This window comes from Nansenia antarctica (assembly GCF_963989245.1).
Source record: "Nansenia antarctica genome assembly, chromosome: 1".
NCBI classification, from domain to species: domain Eukaryota; kingdom Metazoa; phylum Chordata; class Actinopteri; order Argentiniformes; family Microstomatidae; genus Nansenia; species Nansenia antarctica.
The window spans coordinates 18,041,277-18,055,661 of record NC_137674.1 but is presented as its reverse complement, the minus strand read 5'-3'; the positions used below and the strand labels follow the sequence as shown (position 1 = coordinate 18,055,661).

General features: G+C 46.0%; 1 protein-coding gene across 2 annotated transcripts in view; it reads left to right on the top strand.

The window, feature by feature from the left end:
• ubr2 (ubiquitin protein ligase E3 component n-recognin 2) overlaps positions 1-14,002 on the top strand; it is a gene marked incomplete at its 5' end in the record, with an annotated part of 54,445 nt that extends 40,443 nt beyond the window's left edge. For both annotated transcript variants that reach the window (XM_080543094.1, XM_080543093.1), the window contains 13 exons: positions 335-483; positions 3,227-3,282; positions 3,430-3,526; positions 3,664-3,731; positions 4,214-4,349; positions 5,831-5,927; positions 6,331-6,461; positions 6,593-6,701; positions 8,692-8,748; positions 9,002-9,079; positions 10,918-11,088; positions 11,451-11,552; positions 12,017-14,002. In XM_080543094.1, coding sequence (XP_080399220.1) covers positions 335-483; positions 3,227-3,282; positions 3,430-3,526; positions 3,664-3,731; positions 4,214-4,349; positions 5,831-5,927; positions 6,331-6,461; positions 6,593-6,701; positions 8,692-8,748; positions 9,002-9,079; positions 10,918-11,088; positions 11,451-11,552; positions 12,017-12,158 — 1,393 coding nt within the window. In that variant the 3' untranslated portion in view covers positions 12,159-14,002. The remainder of the gene's footprint in view (positions 1-334; positions 484-3,226; positions 3,283-3,429; positions 3,527-3,663; positions 3,732-4,213; positions 4,350-5,830; positions 5,928-6,330; positions 6,462-6,592; positions 6,702-8,691; positions 8,749-9,001; positions 9,080-10,917; positions 11,089-11,450; positions 11,553-12,016) is intronic.
• Positions 14,003-14,385: the final 383 nt, after the last annotated feature.

The window sequence follows — 14,385 nt, the reverse complement described above, 5'->3', positions numbered from 1 at the left end:
CACCCTATGTTCTACGGCCGATTTCTAAACACTCAAAGAGGCTAGAAACAAACTTTCTTTTTCTGATGAAAGAAGAGAGTCTAAAGTTTTGGTAGATATGTTCAATGTTTATGTAGTCCGAAAATTCAATATTTGGTGGGTCTTCAAAGTTCAGCGAAAATGCCCCAAAAGTCTGGCAGTGTGGAGCTCTCCGCTCTGAACATGGCTGGCAGTCAAAGAGTTAATAAATTAAAAAGAATCGATAGATTAACCGATAACAAAATAATCGTTACTTGCAGCTTGACATTGGAGTTATCTTTTTGTTTACTAGCGTGTGTATTTTGGTCCTCTTTAGGAACCCCTACTCCAGCACCATTAAGGAGATGTTGACCACGTTCGGGACAGCCACGTACAAAGTCGGCCTTAAGGTGCACCCCAACGACCAGGACCCCCGGGTCCCCATCATGTGCTGGGGGAGCTGTGCCTACACCATCCAGTCTATAGGTCAGTTAACTCCTCCTACACCATCCAGTCTATAGGTCAGTTATCTCCTCCTACACCATCCAGTCTATAGGTCAGTTAACTCCTCCTACACCATCCAGTCTATAGATCAGTTAACTCCTCCTATACCATCCAGTCTATAGGTCAGTTAACTCCTCCTATACCATCCAGTCTATAGGTCAGTTATCTCCTCCTACACCATCCAGTCTATAGGTCAGTTATCTCCTCCTACACCATCCAGTCTATAGGTCAGTTAACTCCTCCTACACCATCCAGTCTATAGGTCAGTTAACTCCTCCTATACCATCCAGTCTATAGGTCAGTTATCTCCTCCTACACCATCCAGTCTATAGGTCAGTTAACTCCTCCTACACCATCCAGTCTATAGATCAGTTAACTCCTCCTATACCATCCAGTCTATAGGTCAGTTAACTCCTCCTATACCATCCAGTCTATAGGTCAGTTATCTCCTCCTACACCATCCAGTCTATAGGTCAGTTATCTCCTCCTACACCATCCAGTCTATAGGTCAGTTAACTCCTCCTACACCATCCAGTCTATAGGTCAGTTAACTCCTCCTACACCATCCAGTCTATAGGTCAGTTATCTCCTCCTACACCATCCAGTCTATAGGTCAGTTATCTCCTCCTACACCATCCAGTCTATAGGTCAGTTAACTCCTCCTACACCATCCAGTCTATAGGTCAGTTAACTCCTCCTACACCATCCAGTCTATAGGTCAGTTATCTCCTCCTACACCATCCAGTCTATAGGTCAGTTATCTCCTCCTACACCATCCAGTCTATAGGTCAGTTATCTCCTCCTACACCATCCAGTCTATAGATCAGTTAACTCCTCCTATACCATCCAGTCTATAGGTCAGTTAACTCCTCCTACACCATCCAGTCTATAGGTCAGTTAACTCCTCCTATACCATCCAGTCTATAGGTCAGTTAACTCCTGCGGCTGGTTGCATAAAGATAGAGCCAGTCTTAGACTTCCATCTCACTCTAAGTCAGACTTGCTATAGACTCTAAAATGCTCCTGTTGCATAAAGCTCACCTATGAGTGACTACGGTAAGACTGACTTAGATAGCCTGTCACACAATGCATTCTCGGTAAAATAAGACACTTGACAGGAAAAAGAAACATGGCGGCCAAAACAGCTCCACCTAGCTACACCTAGCTACACCTAGCGGCGGAAGATATGAGAAATAAACAACATTTTCTTCTGCTGAAAACGTAGGTATATTGGAGGAATATAATGCAGAGAAAAGTATACTGCTTAGCAGTTTTAACCAGTGAAGTAGTTTACCGCGCTGGAGTTACAGTGTTAGCTTTTTAGACCTTAGACCTTTTCTTTATAACAAGCATAACAAAAAAAATCGCTTTTATGTCGAGGTGCTGAGTCTAACGTTACAGGCTGATTTGTGGACAGTCGCGCATATGACATATTTCCATGTCTGTTGTCTAATGTCTGATGTACTAATGTCATTTCAATGCATAGACCATTTCTTTACAACAAGCATAACAATAAAATCGCTGTTATGCCGAGGTGCCTATGCGTGTGCCTATGCTTAACATAGAAAGTTCCACAGTCCAGCACGCTCGGGTTTAGCAGTAGAGGACTGGTAGCCTACCTGATCACTTCCATTAGACTACCAAAGCAGGACACCGGAGCACTCATATCTGCGCGTTTGTCACAACCCCCCCCCCTTGGTGGTATATGACGCTATCTGTATTGCGGCACTTATTATACCAAAACAACTCGCAATCTAATCCGAGCAGTTGTTATTATGTAATATTATCGATGGATGTGCCATTTTTGATGGAGGGCAGTGAGCGGGAGACTCATCAAGGACATGTAGTTAATTAATGCAGTGGACAGCGGCTGTTTCTCCAGCGTTCCTGTCACTTCGGATTTCGGAACGTCATAAAATTAAATCTGTAAAGGGCTCTGCACACAGCGTGCGATTTCTGTTGCGCGTCAACGTTCCATTTTGAAGTTTGAATGGAAGTCTATGAGAACATACAACAGAAATGGCATCGCACGCTGTGTGCATTGGGATGCGATGTTTTACGATGTTCTCATAGACTTCCATTCAAACTTCAAAATGGAACGTTGACGCGCAACAGAAATCGCACGCTGTGTGCAGAGCCCTTAAGTCATGCATTTTTCCATGTTTCCCATTGATGGTATATGACGCCGTAAATTTAACTAAAGTTCAGCCGCGAGGTTGTTGCACTGTTGTCCTAAATCAGTGCAGACTGGCAGGGTAGGAGCACAGGTTTCATACAGGTTAGAGCGCCGTTATTCTGTCATGGTCTGATAATGAAGCATTGTTCTTTTTTATTTGATGACTTGTTTGATCGATTGATAGGTAAAAGTGAAGTTGTGAATGAGTCGCGAGCGTCAATGCTTTTCTACGGTACTCCTGATGACGTATCAGTCTTGAAGGGTTGTCCCATTTCATAGGGGTAGATTTCAACCCCGACGGCTTGTGGCTCTGTTCGAAGGCCTTGACTCGAAATCGAGTCACACTCAAACGAGCCATAGGGGTAGAAAAGGGAATCGGGATTGGGCCTTAGACTAGTCTTAATCTATGTTTATGCAACCAGACCCTGTTCCTGCTCCTGCTAACGTTACAACACCCCTGCCTCTCAAACACAATTGGGAGGCGTAGGGCACTCTTTTTCAAACGGCGTTCCCTCAGACTCTAATCCTCTTCCTGTTTCCTGTTTGTAGAGCGGCTGCTGGTCGATGAGGAGAAGCCTTTATTTGGTAGTTTACCCTGCAGACAGGTAACTTACTCCTTTATTTTGTAGTTTACACTGCAGACAGGTAACTTACTCCTTTATTTGGTAGTTTACCTTGCAGACAGGTAACTTACTCCTTTATTTGGTAGTTTACCCTGCAGACAGGTAACGTGTGTGTGTGTGTGTGTGTAGGACGACTGTCTTAGCTCTCTGGCCAGGTTTGGCTCTGCGTGTTGGACCGCCACCTCCCTCCCCACAGTGCAGGGTCACTTCATCAGACTGCTCGCAGGTGAGAAACCCTCCTAGCTGCTGAACGGACCGCTCCCTTTCGGGAACCCCACTTCACTTTCTACGCTCTAGCGTGTTGACAATGTATTGTCCAGTGGATGGTAGCTGTACAGTACTGACGGTGTGTGTGTGGTGCAGCACTGATTCCAGACCCTCAGGTGGAGAAGTCTCCGTGTATCCTGGACGTCGACATGTTCCATCTTCTGGTGAGTGTCCGTCCACCCTGCCCCCACCTCAACACACCCTAGTCCTTTATTGATTTTTTGGGATCCCCATTAGCTGTTGCAACTTATGACCAACACATCAACAACACTGTTGCACTTTTGACACTCTCTGCTCCTTTTAACACTAGAACAGCCCTATGACCCCTATGAGTAAAGAAAAATGTAATATTTTTGCACTCGATGAAATTTCAGGACCCTCCTTTCATGACTTTTCCTAGATATGTGAGTTCTAACACCCAGTATCCTTACATTTTCAAAATCACATCAGGATAAGCTAATATGAATTTTTGCCGTCTTTCTGTGTAGGAAGCAGGCTAATTTACAAGCTGCCACCTAGTGGCCGTTGTGTGTAAATAGCAGCTTGAGCATTGTAAAGAGGGGCCCGAGGCGGCTCTTTTAGTAGGTTAAAACGGCACGGCTGTTCTAAAACCATGCGTTTCTAAAACCATGTGTTCCCCCCCTAGGTGAGCGTGGTGCTGTCCTACTCCTCGGTCCACTCCCAGGACTCCTCAGGGCTGAGCCTGGACACCGCCCAGCTGCACCTCTTCTACCTCGTCACCGTAGCGCACATGGTCCAGATCCTGCTCACGTCAGGCCCAGGTGAGAGAGAGAGAGAGAGAGAGAATATATGCCATTAGCTGCTAGACAAAGCCTGCTGTCCCATTCTCAACTCTTCTCCTGAAGAGTACACTCCCCCCTCATAGATTTAAAAGGGGTGGGCTGGTATAAGCAATATGGTGGAATCTCTCTCCAGCCATGCTTGCGCTAATCCAAAGCTTTCAACGCACGAGGGGGAAGTGGAAACCCAGAGGAAGACGTGGAGGACAGGAGTTCAGTCACACTAGAGACGCTCTGCTGTTGTTTGAACGGCACAACCAACCGTTTCAGATCCTTCCATGGGTTGTGTAGAATGATTATTAGTTAGGTATAGGGCTGCCACAAACGATTATTTTCATAGTCGACTAGTCACCGATTATTTTAACGATTAGTCGACTAATCGGATCATAAATTACAGCTTATCGCACAATTACTCAATCGCTCTTATTTAGCTATCATCTTCTAAATCAGCTTCTAAATTTAGCTTGAAGTTGTTAGTTGTTGTTGTAGGCATGTGCTAACTAAAAATAAAGACAATTAAAATGATTGTTCACTCAAAAATAGATATTTTAATGAACTTTGCAGATTTATTTCTGGCATCACTTGCATGTAATGTAATGTAAAGAGTAGTAGAGGGTGCAAACTGCTGAGTAAAATGAGGTAGGCTAGGCACTAGGCAACCAAAAGAATACAAAAACAAAAATAAATACTTGTACAGAGTACAAAAGTTTTGCTTTGCTTCACTCATCTCATAGTAGAACGCGCCTTCTTAGCACTGTAACGTTAAGACAACATTTTTAGCTATTTGATAAGTATCGCTTTGATGACAACGTAAAATAATGTAAGAAGGCTTTTAACGTAACGATATCATTAGCCAATAACAAGCTAACTAGCTTACCGAGACGAGCCATCGTCTTCCTCGTCATCTGCCACAACGTGCTTCCTTTTTAGATGCTCGCGCATCATAGACGTGCTGCCATGATAAGCGAGTTCAGCTTTGCAAATGTTACATTTTACATTCTTTTTTTCAACGTTGTGGTTGAAATGCTCCCACACTTTAGAGGTACGAGGACAGGAAGACATTTCTCTGTTTGTTTTTCCGGGGAAGTCACGTGTGCCCCGGATGACCGACACTGCGCATGTACATCAAAGACACTGGGAGACGCTAGCCAGTGGCAGCTTCAGGGAAGAAAAACGAATGCTTATCGAATGAAATGAATGGTCTTTATTGTCATTGATATAGTACAGGTACCAAACAACGAAATTTGGGAGGGGGGGCTCCCCTGGTGCTAGGCAAAAAAAAAAAAAAAAAAAACGCTTATTTCAGCTCCAAAAAAACATGCGACTACGGCGATTACCAAATATGTCGGCGACGATTTTGGTAGTCGACGTCGTCGTGACTAGTCGACTAATCGTGGCAGCCTTAGTTAGGTATCTGCTGTGCTTTGCAAAATGTGTGTGTGTGTGTGTGTGTGTGTGAACAGAGGAGGCTACTATGGAGCAGGAGAGTGGGGATGCAGAGAGGGAGGAGGAGGAGGGCATCTGCCATCTTTACAACACTCTCAGGACACACCTGGGCAGGTGAGTGGGCAGTAGTACCTTAGAGACCCCCCACTGAGGACCCTGAAGCCACACATCTGTGCGAGCTCATCCAGTCACACACCAGAGCAGCACCACAACAGAGCAGTCTGCTCTTCACTGTTCTCACAGAGTAGCTCTGGAATACTGACCTCACAATAGTGAACCTGGCCCTCTCTCTCTATCCCTTTCTCTTTATCTATCTCTCTCTCCCTTTCTCTTTATCCCTCTCTCTATATATATATCTCTGTCTCTCCCCTCTGTCTGTCTGTCTCTCTTCTCTGTCTGTCTGTCTCTCTCCTCTGTCTCTCTCTGTCTCTCTCCTCTGTCTGTCTCTCCCCCTCTCTCTGTCTCTCTCTCTCTGTCTCCCCCCCCTCTCTCTCTCTGTCTCTGTGTGTGCGTACAGTTGTCTGCCTGAGGTGGGTTCTGGCTGGCACCTGTGGCGCTCTGTGAAGACTGGCATCGTGCCCTACCTGAGAGGAGCAGCCCTCTTCTTCCACCACCTCAACGGTGTCCCCACACCCCCAGAGCTGCACGGTAAGCAGCGCACACACACTCACTCACCCCCCCTCTCAAATACATTACATTAAAATGCAACGTCTCTCATAATGTCATCCACATGCCACCGTTGAACCCAGCAGACTTATTCCACTGTGTGTCTCTTTAAGCTCTGTGCCCAGGTCAGTGGGAGGTGCTCTGTGGATATCTCAACCTGCCCTCCAACCTGCTGCAGCTGTACCACTGTCACCACGAGCTGCTCCAGCCTTTACTGCACGGGTGAGAGTCTCTCTCTCTCTCTCTCTCTCTCTCTCTCTCTCTCTCTCTCTCTCTCTCTCTCTCTCTCTCTCTGTCTCTCTGTCTCTATCTCTATCTCTATCTCTCTCTTCCTCTCTCTGTCTCTGTCTTTCTCTCTCTCTGTCTCTCTCTCTGTCTCTCCCACTCACTCAGGAAGTGTTGGATGCGTGGTGCCTGTTTATAGCGATTATGTCACAGTAGGGCTGGGACGACGCATCGACATAGTCGACGTAATCGACTACGTCAATACGTCGACTTGCGTAATGTGCGTTGGTGCGTCGCAAATAAACAACATGGCTGCGACCAGTGGAAACATGGAGGAGGCTACTAGCTAATGTTACACAATAGGGCTGCAACGATTAGTCGACTAGTCACGACTAATCGATTACGGAAATTCGTCGACGTGCAATTGTGTTGTCGACTAATCGCATAAAAATATATATACCTTTTTTTTTTTTTTTTTTTTTTACGGGAGCCATGCAAGAATCAGCTGGGTAAGTTTTAGCTAACGTTGTTAGCCAACTGGCTAACGTTATATTGTTAGGGTCGTAATGTTTATGTTAGCTTTACTGTTACATGTTGGAAAACAACGTCTCATGGACAGGGCTGTACATGCTATGAGCGTTTGTGCTATTAATTTATTTGCCCTGTGGCACGCATGTGACAGACAGAGGCGCTTGTATGTAACGTTACGTAGCAGGGGTTTTCCATGTTGAAGCCAGGAGAACGCGAGATGAAATGAAGTGAGGGGTGGTCGCTATTAAAATACCAGGTAGTCATGGTGGATGATCATGAATGATGCTTGATAAGTGAATGCTATTTCAATTATGTTGAGTCCACCAGCGAGCTGTCTGTAAGATAAACAGCGCCAAGCGTAGCCTACTAACGTGAGCTGTCTGTAGTCTAGCCAGCAATGCTAGCTAGCCAATCAACTAGCTCTGTGAGCAGCTGTAGCTTGGCGTAACGTTAGGTTAGATAGCTAGTTAAGCCGGATTTATGCTTCTGCGTCGCCATTTACGCGCAGCGAAAAGCCACACGACTAATCGCGACTAATCGAAAAAATAATCGACAGATTAGTCGACTACCAAAATAATCGTTAGTTGCAGCCCTATTACACAAGCAATGTAGAGTTTGCACACAGTTGTATGTCTTGTCTTCTGGTTTTTCCTGCATAGAGAATTATGAGGCGGCCGCCTCCGTCATATTTCTAGCCGCCTCCATACGACCGTCAGACAAACTGACGGTCGTATTTTCTACTAGCGTTGAACTCGGTGGATTTCTGTAAAACTGCAATTGCAGCACTGCGCCGACGTGGTGGCGGGGGCGCTGTTTCGCAAACGAGTTAGCTTTCGTTTTTACTAGCAAAATAGCTGATAGTTGATGTTGACTGCTCAAGGAGAATACATATTTGAAAGTACAGAATGCCTGAGAGCCTTATATTGCATTATATTACATTATATTTTGAATGGTCATCTGGTGCCTGAATATTGTGTTTTCCTTTACATAAATAATGACATTTCCACCATAAATTGATGCAGAAAGGGCACAAATTGGTGCATATCAATTCATCAGAATGCAAGAAATTAAGTGTTTGATGTTTAAGGACCCCCAGACAGCCCTGCTTCATGGGTCCCCCCCCCGATGTCAAACACCACTGGTACCACCTCCGCCTCATTTTGAGCCAGGAAAAACCCTGATGGCCAGCTATTACCCAGAGTGCTTTATAAAGACACTGTTAAACAGAGAGAGACAATACAGCCATTATTTTGGGGAAAATTAAGTGATACATTAATCGAACAGTAAAAAAAATATTTGTTAGACTAATCGTTAAACTAGGCGTTAGAGTAATCGACTAATCGAAAAAATAATCGCTAGATTAATCGTTAGAAAAATAGTCGTTTGGGACAGCCCTATGTCACAGCTCTGTGTGATGGGCAAAAGTAACTTGTATTTGTCCCCAACTACCCTACAGGTGGTGCACTCACCCTGCTTTGCACCAGCGCCTCCAGGGGGGTGAGGGTCTTGTGAGGTAAGTCATGATAAGTCCGTTTACTTGGATGATTATTGGGATTGATGAAACCCAGGGCCTGATTCACTAAGCGTTTTTGCACCAGTGACGTGGGGTGAATGGTGTCAAATCACCTTTGACTAAAAACAGGGAGCAATTTGCACCACGGTCGCAAACACTTAAGGAATCAGGCTCCATAATTCAGGACTGTTGGTAACTGGACAAAAGGGAATCAGTCACGGATGTGCTCAGTTTTAGTCGTGTCTGTGCTCAGTTTCCCTCGGGAGTCCAACCGACTGATCGACCTCCCAGACGACTACAGCGCCCTCATCAACCAGGCCTCCAGCTTCACGTGAGTCACCCACCTCACATTTAGTCAGATCATGCCATATCCGACAATGTTTTGGGAACATTTCAGATTTTTTTTTTTCAGTTGGGGGAGTGTGGAAAAATATTTATTTACTATACTGTGAAAATCTGGTGGAGACTAATTAGTTTTTGAGGGCTGCTACATAACAACTTCAGGGCTCGACATTATGGCTTGTCCGCTTGTCCGGGACAAATATATTTTATGTTCGGACAAGTGGACTTCCACCTGCACTTGTCAGACGGACAAGTCAAAACAAAGAGAAAAATAAATCAATAAATATGTATTAATATCAGCAAAAAATGTATTCCTCCTTCAGTTGTCCGATCAGACATTCTAATGTTATTGTGTGCGCGTGACCATTATTAACCCCACTGCTCGTGAAAGTGCCAACCTCCTTGACCGCAAAGTTGGCTTGTGGAAATTGTAAGTCTGTAGTGAAAGAAACCGACACGTTACTCAAGCCAGCAAGCAAGATGTTCCTTCAAGCACCTAAAAATGTCATTTGACGAAACACCAGCACCATTGGCGGTGTTCTGCCAATGTCTGCTGCTTTGTCAATGTAGCTGCCTTGTCAATGTCTGCTGCCATGTCAATGTCTGCTGCCTTGTCAATGTATGCTGGCATGTCAATGTATGCTGCCTTGTCAATGTCTGCTGCCTTGTCAATGTCTGCTGCCATGTCAATGTCTGCTGCCTTGTCAATGTCTGCTGCCATGTCAATGTCTGCTGCCTTGTCAATGTCTGCTGCCATGTCAATGTCTGCTGCCTTGTCAATGTCTGCTGCCTTGTCAATGTCTGCTGCCTTGTCAATGTCTGCTGCCATGTCAATGTCTGCTGCCTTGTCAATGTCTGCTGCCATGTCAATGTAGCTGCCTTGTCAATGTAGCTGCCTTGTCAATGTAGCTGCCTTGTCAATGTAGCTGCCTCGTCAATGTATGCTGCCATGTCAATGTATGCTGCCTTGTCAATGTATGCTGCCTTGTCAATGTATGCTGCCTTGTCAATGTCTGCTGCCTTGTCAATGTAGCTGCCTTGTCAATGTCTGCTGCCTTGTCAATGTATGCTGCCATGTCAATGTCTGCTGCCTTGTCAATGTAGCTGCCTTGTCAATGTCTGCTGCCTTGTCAATGTATGCTGCCATGTCAATGTCTGCTGCCTTGTCAATGTAGCTGCCTTGTCAATGTAGCTGCCTTGTCAATGTAGCTGCCTTGTCAATGTAGCTGCCTCGTCAATGTATGCTGCCATGTCAATGTATGCTGCCTTGTCAATGTATGCTGCCTTGTCAATGTATGCTGCCTTGTCAATGTCTGCTGCCTTGTCAATGTAGCTGCCTTGTCAATGTCTGCTGCCTTGTCAATGTATGCTGCCATGTCAATGTATGCTGCCTTGTCAATGTCTGCTGCCTTGTCAATGTCTGCTGCCTTGTCAATGTCTGCTGCCTTGTCAATGTCTGCTGCCTTGTCAATGTCTGCTGCCTTAACATTATTGGCAGAGCACACATTAATTAAGTGGCATGACCACTTTACTTTAAACTTTGAAATCGAACGTTCTCTGGTGTCCACAGTAATTGTTGGAATTGGAATGGAATGTATTACTGGCTTGTGGTGTTTTAGTAGACACACACACGCTCGGCGTCACATTTGGACAAGTAACTTGAGCTCCCGGACAAGTAAAAGATAAGTTCACTTGCACAAGTACCTGAAAAAGCTTAATGTCAAGCCCTGAACGTATGATCCCTGCATCTGATTAAACTGAAGGAACAGAGTGTGTTTGTTGTGTAATATGTTCATGTCTGCTCCCCCCCCCCCCCCCCCCCCGCAGATGCCCCAAGTCTGGTGGGGACAAGTCTCGTGCTCCCACCCTGTGCCTGGTGTGTGGCACCATGCTGTGCTCCCAGAGCTACTGCTGCCAGACAGAGCTGGAGGGGGAGGACGTGGGGGCCTGCACCGCTCACACCTTCGTCTGTGGAGCCGGGCTGGGCCTCTTTCTCAGGTACAGCCCTTCCTGTGTCTGTGTGTCTGCGTGTCTGCGTGTCTGTGTGTGCGTGTGCCTGTCTGTGTGTGTGTGTGTCTGTGTCTGCATGCGTCTGCGTGTGCGTGTGTCTGTGTGCGCGTGTGTCTGTGTGTGCGCGTGTCTGCGTGCGTATCTGTGTGTGCGTGAGTCTGCGTGTGCGTGTGTGTGTGTGTCTGTGTGTGCGTGTGTGTGTGTCTGCATGTCTGTGTGTGTGTGCGTGTGTGTGTGTCTGCATGTCTGTGTGTGCGTGTGCGTGTGTCTGCATGTCTGTGTGTGCGTGTGTCTGCGTGTCTGCGCGTGCGTGCGTATGCGTGTGTGTGACGCTACCCTCTCTGTCCCAGGGTGAGAGAGAGCCAGGTTCTGTTCCTGGCTGGTAAGACCAAGGGCTGCTTCTACGCTCCCCCGTACCTGGACGACTACGGGGAGACTGACCAGGGCCTGAGGTGAGGCTCACACTCACACTCATCACCCCCTGCACACTCCTCACACCCACTGCACTCATACGTACCTGTATCGTAGGCCTCCACACTCCACAGCATTTACAGGCATTCATCAAATGATTGTGTCATGAGGAACTTTCATTATCAATGAATTGAATATAAAATAAAGTATGTGACCACTGAATGATTGAATGAATGAGGCATTCCAACTACCCACACTTTAATGCCTTTACAAAAAGTATACATCAATATCATTGCATTCAAAAGTATGTTTTTTGTATTTTTTTAATCTAACAAAATAATCCTTAGTTGCAGCCTTAGATTGAAGATAATGCTAATGGAGTTAAGGTTGGAAAGAACCTGTTTTGCCCTGGTACCCAGTTCCCAACCACTGGCATACAGTGCTGTACATGGACATGCTTGTCTGATGTCCGTCTGTGTGTGTGTGTGTGTGTGTGTGTGTTTAGACGGGGGAACCCGCTGCACCTCTGCCGCGAGCGCTACCGTAAGATCCAGAAGCTGTGGCGGCAGCACAGCATCACAGAGGAGATCGGCCACGCCCAGGAGGCCAACCAGACCCTGGTGGGCATCGACTGGCAGCACCTGTGAGGTCAAAGGTCACTAGTAAATAAATATAAATACAATTTACTACTTACTTACTAGTCACTATAGGTCACACCCACCTCTGGAGCTGGTACACACCCCTCCTCCATACATGGGTTGTGGGGGCGGCCGGGGGGGGGGGGGGGGGGGGCTTCTGCACATTGGGGTAAAGGGTGGTCATGGCAACAGCCTCACCTTTCACTCTCCCCTCCCCCCCCTCCCTGTCAGAGTGGATGAATGCATGTAGGAGTTTTCCCTGTTCTTTCTTTTTTTTGTTTTGTTTTGTTTTGCTATCTCTGGAAAGATTGTGTTCCCCTTGTTCTTTGGAATTTAATATAAAAGAGTATAAATATATCCATATCTATATATGAAGCATATAGCCGATGCGTCAGGCCACAATGGACAGACTCGGGTACATACATGAATACTCTGAGCGACTTCTTCATAAGAATGCTATTTAATGTTCAATTTAACCAGAGATATTATGATTAAATTATTTCTAAACTTGACGTATTGATTTTATTTTACGGCTGCTTTGATACTAAACAAAACTATGCTGGTGTTCTGTGGAGTAAGTACAAGGTGTGACTCCACTGGTCATTACCAGTTTTTGGGCTACAGAATAGTCTGAATAGAGCAGGTGAGAGGGTCCTTCTGAAGGGTCAAAACATGTCTATTCTTGACTCATTTTTCGCCCCACCAACCCCCAGTACGTTTGGAGATTCTGGCCCTGTTTGAATACTCCCGCCTTCCTTGTTGAGATCACTGGTCAGACATGACTTGATTGGTGACAGCAACGCTACGCAAAGCTTGCTTTGTCCAATCACATTAGAGGAGTGATTTCCGGAGGAAGGAGGGATTCATTTAGAAAGTAGCAGTGTTCCAGCAGGGCCTCTTTAGTACAGAGGACACCCAAGTCCACTCAGTGCTCAGTGAAGATAAGCCAATGTAAGGAAGGGCGGTAACACACTTCTGTGAGTGTTCTAACTCCCGAGTGCCTGTTTGTCTGATTTTTCAATTTGTGTGTGTGTGTGTGTGTGTGTGTGTGTGCCTGCGTGTGTGTGCCTGCGTGTGTGCGTGTGTGTGTGCCTGCGTGTGTGCGTGTGTGTGCGCGCGCCGGCACAAGAGAGAGAGGTAGTCTTTTTCAGGTTGTGTATGTGTTTTTGAATGTATCCCGACTTCTTTCATGACTTTATTGTTTTCTAACACTATTTAAGATGACCCTTAACCCACAAGATGTACGCCTTCACTGCAAGGCTATCCTCCATTTTTTTTAATAAAGTGTGTGTGTGTGTGGTTGGTTTATCTAGTTTACTTTACTGAAGTGGGTGTTGTGCATTGATGGGGTTGGTTTTCATCATTTTAATTTTATTTTTTGTTTTGTTTGAACACAAACATATCCCTTTACCCCCCGACTTTTTTTTAAATGTTGACTGAAGTCGTCAAACAGGGCCCAGCGTTTTTTTCCTGGTGAGGGAAAAACTCCTGGCCCATATCATAAGGTTCTCCTGGGCTGTTCCGTCACCACAGCTAAGGAGGGGACGGCAGTGTGTGCCAGGTGGACTGACCCTGGGCTCAAGTATCATCCTCCAAGCTCGGAAACTGAACAAGATAATCACACTAACAGGCACTTTAGAAGAACACACACACACACACACACACACACGCTGCAGTGTCCTCCGCCTCCTCTGGCTTATTGGCCTGATTACATGGTCCTTCTTCCCATCACTCTGTTGGCATGATACGATGGAAAACCCCCACCGTTCTTTGACAAGCTCCCAATATCAAGGATGCATCATTATTATCACGTCACAAACAGACTTGTTAATATGTGAATTATTGTATAAATGAGTACGTTGTACTATATTGTAAAACAATAATAAAATAAAGAAAAAGCATAAATGTGTTTTCTGTGTTTTGTGTGTGCGTGTGTGTCACGCGCGTGTGCGTCCGTCCCAGTGGCTCGTCCCAGTGCCTGGCCTAGATCTGTCAGCCTCCCAACATGACCACAGGCATGACGGAGGAATAAAGGTGGATTAGGCTCCCAAGGCCCAGCTGGAGAACGGAGCTGATGGTCTAATCATGAGAACACATTACCACGTCCTGGCAGGGATTACACTGATGGGCTGAAGTTCACAAGTTTCAAGGAGAGGTGAACGAGTTTAGAGGAGCTACATATGAAATCTGCCCCTGTCAAAGTGTGAATTACAGCGAGGCTTTTGTTTGCTCTGGC